This window comes from Serinus canaria, chromosome 27 (genome assembly GCF_022539315.1).
Source record: "Serinus canaria isolate serCan28SL12 chromosome 27, serCan2020, whole genome shotgun sequence".
In the NCBI taxonomy this organism is placed as follows: domain Eukaryota; kingdom Metazoa; phylum Chordata; class Aves; order Passeriformes; family Fringillidae; genus Serinus; species Serinus canaria.
The window spans coordinates 1,635,655-1,646,121 of record NC_066340.1 but is presented as its reverse complement, the minus strand read 5'-3'; the positions used below and the strand labels follow the sequence as shown (position 1 = coordinate 1,646,121).

Below are 10,467 nucleotides of genomic sequence, written 5' to 3'. Positions count from 1 at the left end.
CCACCCTCTGTACAGCCGTTTATTGCGGGCGGGGGGCTCTGCTCGCTTGGGGCCGGGGGGCAGCAGCCAGGGAGGGCCGCCAGCACCCGGGGGTCCCATCCCCGGCTCCTCCATCACCGGCAGCCGGGGGGGGCACGAGGCCCGCGGGGAGGGGGCGGCCGGGGGGGGCCGGGGGTCCCGGCGTGTCCCGGCACGGCCCAGCACGGCGCGGCACAGGGCGCACGGCAGACGAAGCGCAGGCAGCGGGCGGGGGGCAGCCGGGGGGCACGGGCGAAGCTGCGGGGGCCGGGGGGGCCGGGTGGGGCCGGTTCCCATGTGCCCGGTGCCAGCTAACTGGTGCCCAGCGGGAAGGTGGGCGAATGGCGCTCGGTGCCGATGGGACGCGAGGGCACCTCGGCGAAGCCCACGTGTCGCCGCTCTGGGGAGGGAAACGGAGGGTTAGCAGCGGGCACGGTGGCACCGGGGACAGCGGGGATGGCGGCGGTGACAGCCGCACGTACCCCCGGTGCCACCGTCCTGCTCCTGGCCCGGCTCGTCCTCGTCACCCTCCGCTCCCTCGGGGTCCTCGGGGATCTCGGACACCGTCAGCGACTTCAGGTCCTCCTCGCGCTCGTCGATGCCGCCGGCGAAGGACACCTTCTGCCCGCCTGTGGGGACCGGCACGGTGGCCCCGGGGACACACAGCGGGAGGTGACCCCGCTGAGGGGCGGGGGGGACGCGGCACCGAGCCCCGGTGCCCGCCCGGTGTCCCCGAGCGAGTGAGCAGCCACGTCCCCTCGCTGTCCCCGTGTCCCCGCCATCCTCATCCTCCTGCCATCCTTGTCCTGCTGTCCCCAATCCTCCCGCCGCCTTGTCCCCCACCTTCCCCACTCCTCCACCACCCTGTCCCCTCGCTGTCCCCATCCTCCTGTCACCCCCCTATCCTTGTCCCCCACCTTCCCCACCCCTCCACAACCCCATCCCCTCCTGTCACTCCGCCATCACTGTGCCTGTCCTCCTGCCATCCCCCCATCCCCCACCCCCCTGCCATCCCTGTCCCCCCCATCCCCATCTCTCCGCCCCCCCCGCGTCCCCATCCCGTTACCTTTCCGCTTGTGCGCCTTCAGCCCGGCGGGGAAGTAGCTGCGCTCGGCTCTGCCCTGGCTCCCCGGGGCTGCCCGGGCGGGGGTCGATGAGCCCGGGACACCGCGAGGCACGCGCGGCACCGGAGCGGCACCGGGGCCACGTCAGACAGCGGCCGGGGGTCCGGCTGGCGTCACCGGCCCCGCGGGGGACACGTGGGCAGCAAGGACAGTGGCCCAGCCAGCCCGTGGGCCAGCCCTGGCTTTGTCCCCGAGGGCTACAGGGGATGATGACCCCCGTCCCCACCTCCCCGTGTCCCCCAGGCTCCCAGCAATCTTGTCCCCACATACCCTGGGCTTCTGGTCCCCGTGTCCCCACATCCCCAGGGCTCTGGCACCCCCGTGTCTGTGTCCCCATGTCTCCTTGTCCCCTGGGCTTCGGCTGTGCCATGTCCCCATCCCGCAGATTCCAGCAACCCCATCACCACATCCCCTGGGCTCCAGCAGCCCCCTCCCCATGTCCCTGTGTCCCCAAGGCTCTGCCATCCGTGTCCCCACATCCCCTGGGCTCCAGCAGCCCCCTCCCCATGTCCCTGTGTCCCCAGGGCTCTAGCCTCCATGTCCCCGCACCCTTGGGCTCCAGAATCCCCCTCCCCATGTCCCTGTGTCCCCAAGGCTCTGCAATCCATGTCCACCATCCCAGGGCTCCAGAATCCCCCTCCCATGTCCCCACATCCCCTGGGCTCCAGCAGCCCCCTCCCCATGTCCCTGTGTCCCCAGGGCTCTAGCCTCCATGTCCCACCATACCCTGGGCTCCAGCAGCCCCCTCCCCATGTCCCTGTGTCCCCAGGGCTCTGCCAATCCATGTCACCACATCCCCAGGGCTCCAGAATCCCCCTCCCCATGTCCCTGTGTCCCCAGGGCTCTGCCAATCCTTGTCCCCACACCCCTTGGGCTCCAGAATCCCCCTCCCCATGTCCCTGTGTCCCCAAGGCTCTGCCATCCATGTCACCACCTCCCCAGGGCTCCAGAATCCCCCTCCCCATGTCCCTGTGTCCCCAAGGCTCTGGCATCCATGTCTCACCATCCCCTGGGCTCCAGAATCCCTCTCCCCATGTCCCCACACCCCCTGGGCTCCAGCAGCCCCCTCCCCATGTCCCTGTGTCCCCTCACCAGACTCGAGGGCACTGTCGGGGTCGCAGCCGTCATCGGGCTCCCCGTCGGAGCTGTCCCCCCCGCCCATGCCGCTCTCCAGGTGGGACTGCACGATGCGCTGCACCGCTGGGGACACGCCGGTGTCACCGGGCACCGGGGTGTCCCCCCAGCCCCCGCGCTGTCCCCGGTGTCCCCGCGGGCGGTACCTTTGAGCGAGGGCGGGGTGTAGGCACACGGGTTGGTCCTCTTTGGTTTGAGCAGGCAGCCCTCGCCCGACGAGCGCTGCGGGGGGAGCGGCGTCAGCATGGGGAGGCCTGGTGTCCCCCACGGGGGTCACCGCGGCCCCGGGAGAGCCGGGAACCCCCCGGTGAGGTGGGGGGCTGCGATGGGGGTCTCAGAATGGGGCTGACACCCACCCCCATCCCAGCAATGAGGACCCTGCAGAGGGGATGTGGCACTGGGGACATCATGATGGGACCCTGCCTTGGGGACCTTGCACTGGGGATGGGATAGTGGGGACACCGTCCTGAGCACCCCTCCGTGGGGACCCTGCCATGGGGATCCTATGCTGGGGACCCCCATTATGGGGACACTGCCATGAGGATGTGGCATTGGGGTCCCCACGATGGGGACATTGCCTTGGGACCGTGGTTTTGGGCTGCCCCTGATGGCGACCCCGTTATGGAGACCTTGTGTTTGGGTCTCCGTGGGGATGTGGCACTGGGGACACAGTGCTGGGGACACTGGGGGGGTGACCCCGCCACGGTCACGCGCTGCTTTGCACAAACTCCCCAGCCTGGCTCGGCTCCATGTCCCCATCCCGTGTCCCCGTCCTGGCGCTGGCGCCGTGTGCCCGTGCCGGGAAAGAGCCGATAAGCTCCGGGCGCCGGGGCTGGGTCCCGATAACCCCCCCGGGGGACACGGGACAGGGAGTGGGGTTCTGTTGGGGGTCCCGGCGCCCACTCACCTGGTAGGGCAGGTTCTCGTCCTCTGTGTCAGCGGCGCCGGGGAGAGAAAGGTGAGCGGGACACGGACACCCGGCAGGGCCGGGCAGGGCCGTGCCCACCCTCCGACCCCCCTCCAGGGGTTACCCTGCCCGCGGGGGACCCCTCCCTGCCACCCCCTTCCTTATGTGACACCCCGTCCCCTCCTTGCCAGACATCCCATTCCACAGGTGACACTACATCCCACCTCCCCCACGTCCCCTTCCTGACACAGTGTCCCATCCCAGACACCATGACAGACACCATGTCCCATCCCTGCCACCATGTCCCATCCCTGCCACAGCCTCCCGTCCCCCGCCCCGTGTCCCAGCCCGGCCCCGCTCACCTGGGGACGAGTGTTCGGAGAGCTGGAAGAGCATGGCCGGCGTGGGCCTCCGCCGGCGGATCTGGGGCACAGCGGGGTGTCACCGGCTGGGGACGCCCCGGGTCCCCTGTCCCCTGCCCTGCGCCCCAGGGACACGTGTCTGCACGTGTGTGAGCGTGTGTGCGCCTGTGGGTGCAGGGCCACGAACCCACCCGGCACGGGGTCCCCGGGGTGTCCCCAGTGCGTCCCAGCCCCACGAGAGCCCCAGGCCAGCTCCTCCGGGGGGACTCTGGGTCCAGCTTGTGCTGGGGATGTCCCCTCGGATTAGGGACAACCGGCGGGGGTGGCTGCCCCGACACACAGCGTGTTCTGTCCCCTTCATCCCATCCCTGTCCTCATTCTGTGTCCTCTGTCTCATCCCTTCCCTGGTGTCCTGTGCCATCCCTGTCCCTGTCCCTGTCCCAACTCTCCCTGTGCGGGACCGCAGCTTCCGCGGGGACCTTGGAGCTCTCTCGTCCTGTCCCCGTCCCTTTCTGTGTCCCCCACGCAGTCCCGTCCGGTCTGTCCCTCCCGTCCCATGCCCTGCCACCTCCGATCCCCCTTGTCCTACTCTGCCGGTCCCATCCTCTCCCTCTTGTCCCCTCTGTCCCTTCCGATCTCCCCCGGATCCATCCCCTCCCTCCCTCCCTCTGTCCCCTCCCACCTCCCCCTTGTCCCATCCCATCTGTCCCAACGCATTCCCCCTCCATCCCCTCTGTCCCTTCCATCCCCTGCCTTGTCCCCTCTGTCCCCTCCGATCCCTTGTCCCGCTCTCCCGGTCCCCTCCGATCCCCCTTGTCCTGCTTTCGCGGTCCCATCCTGATCCTCCTGTCCCCTCCGATCCCCCTTGTCCCATCCCCTGCCTTGTCCCCTCTGTCCCCTCCGATCCCCCTTGTCCTGCTCTCCCGGTCCCCTCCCGTCCCTCCTGTCCGCTTCAATCCCCCTTGTCCCATCCCCTCCCTCCTGTCCCGCTCTGTCCCCATCCCGTCCCTGCTGTCCCCGTCCTTCCCCGGGGCTCTCCCGTGTCCCCCTCCCGTCCCACGCGCTCGGTCCGGGGGTCCCTCCTTGCCCCGAGGTCACCGGCAGCGCTTTGCCCAGGCGGAGAGGAGGGACCCCGGGCTCCCCTCTCCCCTCTCCCCTCTCCCCGCTCCCCCCTCACCATCTCGACGGCGCGGGGGTCCAGGTTGCTGGGGGGGGCCGGCACGGAGAACTGGATCTTCTTGCGCTCCTTGGGGTCCATGGCCTTGGCCGGGAGTCACCGGAGCCGGTGGGGGGTCTCTGGCACCGGTACCGAGCAGAGTTCCGTGGCACCCGGGGCTCGGTACGGCGAGGAATGAGAGTGGCGGGAGGTGGGGAAGGCAGAGCCGGTGAGGAGGAGGAGGAGGAGGAGGAAGGAGAGGGAGGGAGGACACGTCTTCCTACCAGGAGCTGAATTATTCATCCCCCCCTCCCCGGGCAGGGGGGCTGAGGCCGCGGTAATGAGCCCTTGGGGAGCCCCCCAGGGGGTTCAGCCAACCTGTGGGGGGTCCTTAACCCCTTCCCTGCCGTGCGGGACCCGGCCTGCGGTGGGCGGTTGTGTTGGGACCGGGACGGGTGGCTCCGTGTGTGTCCCTGTCCCTTATGCCTGAGTCTCCCCAGAGATGGGGGGACAGGGGACAGAGGGACAGAGGGACAGCCTCTCCCACCCCTGTGTGGGCAGTGGCAAAATTCCAACCCCCCCGGCTGCTCAGTGCCACACGGGACGGGGCCACCGCTCTGGAGAAAGTGGGGAGTCCCTACCCTTGGGGACATGGGACTTCCAAAACATCCCATCCCCTGTGTGCCGGAGGTCCCCCACCCCCAGCTGCAGCCCCCAGAGTTTCGGGGGTGCGGGGGCTGTGTCTTCACCCCGGGCTGTGCCCACCTGCCCTGGCTCTTGCCCAGTTTTTGGAGACTTTCCCCACAGAAAATCCCAGGGGACACAAAATATTCCCCTGGGGAAGGGAGGGGTTCATCCCCCAGGGCAACGCTCGGCGCTAGAGCTGCCAGGCAGGGATCAGGGGACATCGAGAGCACCTCTCCCGGCCCCACAGGGCCACAACCAGGGGGTCCCCATGCAGGGGGCACAGCCGCAGCCGTGGCTCGTCCCCTCCTGGGATGTCCCGGGGCGGTGTCGATGGAAGCCGCCTCTGAGCAGGAACGAGGAAGGGGGAGCTGGGAACTGGCTCCGTCCCCCGGATCTCCCGGTGCTCCAACGGCTGCGGGTGGCCCTGGGCCAGCAGCCACCGCTCCAGCAAAATATTTACCCGAGTGGCACCGAGCCATGGACCAGCCTCCCGCCCGCCCGGCACCACGCGGCAAAGCCCGGCAAAACACGGCACAGCCCGGCCCTGGGTGACAAATCCTGGCTCTGGGTGGCGAATCTTGGCTCTGGGTGGCAAATCTCGGCTCTGGGTGGTAAATCTCGGCTCTGAGTGGCGAGGGCCAACTCTAGGTGGCAAAGTCCAGCTCTGGGAGACAAATCTTGGATCTGCGTGACAAATCTTGGCTCTGTGTGACAAAGCCCAGCTCTGGGTGACAAACTTGTGCCTGTGGCACAGCGGAGTGACCACGTGGATGGGGACAAATCAGAGACAGGCGCCAGCAGAGCCCGGTGTCTTCATAGACACCAAAATCTGGGGACAAGGTGAGGGGTCCCTCTGTCACCCTGGGTGTGCCTGGTGTCCCCCTGCCAGGCTCTGAGCACCGTCCCCATCCCGGGACCCGAGTCGTTATGGCAACAGGTTCCCGGGCTCCATCCCGCTGCTGTTCCCGCTTCTCCCACCCACGAAGACGCTGCGGCAGCGCCGGCACCCGCAGCCCCCCGGGATCGGCAGGCGCCGCCCGCGCCCGCGCCCACGCACCGTCACCCGCGGGTGGCACCTGCAGAGTGGCACGGGGGGGTGGGGGGGCCCGGAACACGGGGGGCACCTTCCAGGCACACGTGTGGCACACATGGCCCCGCTCCTCGTCGCCGGGACAAGCACACCGTGGGCACCCCGTGCCGTGCCCGTGCCCGTGCCCGTGCCCGTGCCCGTGCCGCGGTGCCGCGGGGGCTGCAGCTCCGCGCAGCAGCGAATCCTCCCGCGGAGAGAGTAAAAATAGCAGCAGGTTGAGGGAAGAAGCGCTCGCCCCCCGCCAGCGGGCACCGGCGAGGAGCCTGCGCCCACCGCGGAGCCCTGGGCACGGACGTGGCGCGGTGGCACCGGAGGGTGTGGGGATGGACCGGCGTGGGGAGGGGACAAGATGGGGACAGAGCGTCGTGGTGGGGGGGCACGGTGGGGACAGGGTGCCACGGGGACAGGGTGTGCTGGGGGTGGAACAGCACGGGGACACGGTGTGCTGGGGGTGGAGCATCGTGCCCAGCAGGGTCCCATGGGGACGAAGCGCCCTAGGGATGGGGCACGGTGGGGACAAGGTGTGCTGGGGATGGAGCAGCACGGGGACAGTGTCCCACGAAGATAAAGTGCCCCAGGGATGGAGCGTGGAGGGGACAGGGTGTGCCGGGGACAGTGTTGGTGGGGTACATCAGGGACAGGGTGCCACGGGGACAGGACCTTACTGGGACAGGGCCTTACGGGGACAGCGCATCTTGGGGACGATCGCACGGTCCGAGGGTGAGTGCCGGGGGGGCGGGGTCTGTGCACGGAGGGGGCGTGGCCACAGGATGGGCGGGGGTCCGGTCGGGGGTACCGGGACCCCCCCTCAGCGCCCTTCACCCCGGTATCCCCCTCCGTGTCCCCCACTCCGCCCTGCGGGGGTGTCCCTCCCCTCCTCCCGGGTGTCCCCTCCCAGCTCGCCCTGGGCTGAGCCCCCCGAGACCCCCCGCACCCCAAGACCCCCCCGTGGGTGCAGCCGCCCCCCAGGAGCTGCAGCGGGGGCGGCGGGTGGGGGCCGGTGCTCCCCTGGGTGCCGGGAGTGGGAACACGCGTGGGAGCAGAGCACGCGTGGGAGCCCGAGGGGGCGGTGGGGGGGGGGGCGCGCAGGGGGCTTAACCCCTTCACTGCTGGGAACCCCCCCCAGCGACCACCATTAGGGACCGTCCCTAAATGGGGTTCATGGGGGGGTGGGGAAGGGGTACCCCCTGCCCTGCTCAGGGACACTGGGCAGCACCGGGGGGTGCCATGGGGAAACTGAGGCAGGACTGGGGGCGTGCACCCCTATAACCCAGCGCCATCGGGAGGCTCCAACCCCATGTTTGTAGCATGAAGTGGGGTGGTCTGCACCCCCCTACCCCCAAAAACTGCAGGAACATGAGGAGGGGCCGTGTCCCCGGATTCCCGGCAGGATGGGACATTGTGTCCCCACACCTGGCAGCACAGGGGTGGCCACGTTCCCAGCTCCAGGAGAAGGAGTCACACCATTGAACCCCCGAGAGGGCGGGCAGGCGGCTGCATCCCCCCGGCCCCCCGGGCGGTGCCCTCTCCTGGTGCCCTCACCGGCCCCGTGTGCCCGTCGGCGGCACGCGGTGGCAGATGTCACTGCCGACGCTGGCATGGCCAGGCTGGCACGGCCACCCGGGGCTGGCACGGCCGCGTGGGCTGGGCAGAGACTCAAGGGCTTTGGCACGGGGTGGCCGGAGCGGAGCCGCGGCTGGAGCTGCCCTGGTTGGCACCGGCCCGTGCCAAGCTTCACACCCACACCACGGGGTGGCATCAGGGGCACTGGGGGGTTTTGGGGCAGCACCCCCGAGGTGGGCACCCACCAAGGCAGGGTTTGGGTGCTGGTTTGGGGGGGTCATGCACGCAGAGCCCGGTGCCAGGGTGTGCCCGGCTCAGGAGGGGCTGAACGGGCAAAACCTTGATGGGGGAACTTAGCGGGGGAAGCCAGGGAGGAAAAAGGGGGAATGTGGGGGGGGACAAATCTGGGGGGGTTCCAGGTAAGGGGTGCAGTGGTGAGACTCTGAGAGGCAGCCCGGGGGTCTCCTCTGCCTGGGGGGGGGGGGGGGCCACACCATGTGCCTCAGTTTACCCACCTGTAGCACGTGTCCTCTACCGCCTGAAGCCCCACCCACCCCCTTTCCTGCGAGGTGGGACCCCCCAAAGGATCCTAAAACTCCTCCTGGTGCCCCCACGGAGCCCTGCCAGGGTGGGCTCATGGGGGGGGGGTCCCAGCCCCGCTCCCCCCAGCCCATCCCTGACCCCCCCGAGGGGGTCCCGGCCGCCAGCACAGACCAGTTTGCTGCCTCCATTCCCAGAAGAAAGAATAAAGTTAAAACATCTGTTAATTTATAAACCAATTTAACCATGACTGGTTAATAAATAGCTTCCAGCTGGCACCCCCACCCCGCGCCGGGCAAGGGGGGGCCAGGGGGGCACAGCCGGGCTCGCCACTCTCCCGCAGCACCCCCCGGGGTCATTGTCACTTGTCCCCGTGGGGGTGTGGGGGTGTCCCCGGGGATTTAACGGGGAGAACCCGGTGCCGGCGGGGAGGGGACACGGCCACGGTGCCTGGCACAGGGGGATCCCAGAGGGACCACGGGGACAGTGTGGTGCCCACGAGGGGGCTCTGGTCATGCAGGGGGGGTCGGGGCTGTGGGGGGGGGGTTTGGGTAGGGGAGGAGGGAGCAGGGAAGGAGGAGTCTGGGGAGGGGGGTGTGGATGATGATGTGTGTGCGCCAGGGATGGGCACGTGTGTGTTCGTGTGTGTGCCAGGGCTGTGCACATCTGCACGTGTGTGCCAGGCGTGTTCACGCGTGTGCATCCAGGGCTGTGCCACCCACTGTCCCCCCACCCCAGTGGGGACACCCCATCTCCGCTGCTGTCCCCACAGATCCGTGACGTGTCCCTGTGGAGCACCATCCTTGCTGCACACGGATCCAGGACGGAAAAGGGCCCGGCCCTGGCATTGTGGGGTGCCCACTGCTGCCCCCCACCCCCTCTCTGGGGGCTGTGGGTGGAGGTGCAAGGCCGTGAGCCCCTCGCCCCGACACGTGTCACAATAGTAATGTAATTTGTCCCTTAACAATGGGCAGCTTGAGGTTTATATTTAATTACACCGCTCGCACCAACCTGAACTCACCCTTATTCATCAATAATGCATGGGTTTGTGTTTATCGCTGCTTAATTAATCTGTGCTTACGACAATTAAAGGCTCGCAAAATCCCCCAAGGTGGCAGCGGGGAGCGGCTGCGCCAGGCTGGCGCGGTGGTGGCGGTGCCAGCCTGGTCCCGGTGCCAATGTGGTCACCCTGGCAGCACGGTCACAGTGCTGGTGTGGTGGCAGTGCCAGAGTGGTCATGGTGCCAGTGCGGTCAGTGTGGCAGCGTGGTCACCGTGCTGGCATGTGCTGGCATGTGGTCACTGTGCCAGCAGGGTCGTGGTTGTGGTGCTGGCATGATCATGGTGACAGAGTGGTCACTGTGCCAGTATGGTCAAGGTGCCAGTGTGGTCACTGTGCCTGTCTTTGACAGTGTCAGTGTGGTCACAGTGCCAGTGTGGTCAAGGTGCCAGTGTGGTCAGTGTGCGCCTGTCTGGTGGCAGTGCCAGTGTGGTCACAGTGTCACTGTGGTCACTGTCCCAGTGTAGTCACAGTGTCGCTGTTCTCACTGTGCCAGTGTGGTCACGGTGTCAGTGTGGTCACAGTGCCAGTGTGGTCACTGTGCCAGTCTGATGGTGTGGTCACGGTGTCAGTGTGGTCACAGTGCCAGCGTTATCACTGTGCCAATATGGTCAAGGTGCCAGTGTGATCACTGTGCCTGTCTGGTGTCAGTGTCAGTGTGGTCACAGTGCCAGTGTGGTCACAGTGTCACTGTGGTCACTGTGCCAGTGTGGTCACTGTGCCTGTCTGGTGGCAGTGCCAGTGTGGTCACAGTGTCACTGTGGTCACAGTGCCTGTCTGGTGGCAGTGCCACCATTCAGGCATGGTCACCATGCCGGTGTAGCAGC

General features: G+C 68.1%; 1 protein-coding gene across 2 annotated transcripts; it reads right to left on the bottom strand.

Moving 5' to 3' along the window:
• Window positions 1–5: 5 nt before the first annotated feature.
• Window positions 6–8,770, bottom strand: PPP1R1B (protein phosphatase 1 regulatory inhibitor subunit 1B). 2 transcript variants are annotated; one of them, XM_050985827.1, is made up of 8 exons: window positions 4,723–6,399; window positions 3,546–3,606; window positions 3,184–3,206; window positions 2,423–2,498; window positions 2,235–2,342; window positions 1,085–1,153; window positions 501–647; window positions 6–418 (listed from the first exon to the last, which is right to left on the bottom strand). In XM_050985827.1, the coding sequence occupies exons 1-8, from the start codon at window positions 4,801–4,803 to the stop codon at window positions 330–332; spliced, it is 654 nt and encodes a 217-aa protein (XP_050841784.1). In that variant the 5' UTR covers window positions 4,804–6,399; the 3' UTR covers window positions 6–329. The 2 variants fall into 2 exon arrangements, 1 of the variants encoding a protein (XP_050841784.1); XR_007780244.1 differs by lacking the exons at window positions 6–418; window positions 501–647; window positions 1,085–1,153; ... (1 more) ...; window positions 2,423–2,498; window positions 3,184–3,206 and having other exon boundaries at window positions 3,572–3,663; window positions 4,723–8,770.
• Window positions 8,771–10,467: the final 1,697 nt, after the last annotated feature.

Coding starts and splice junctions, on each gene's coding strand:
- PPP1R1B (XM_050985827.1), bottom strand. CDS start 4,803: ATGGACCCCAAGGAGCGCAAGAAGATCCAGTTCTCCGTGCCGGCCCCC. Junction 3,607..4,722: donor ACCCCCGCGCCGTCGAGATG/GTGAGGGGGGAG, acceptor GCTGTGCCCCAG/ATCCGCCGGCGGAGGCCCAC. Junction 2,499..3,183: donor ACGAGAACCTGCCCTACCAG/GTGAGTGGGCGC, acceptor CTCCCCCCGCAG/CGCTCGTCGGGCGAGGGCTG.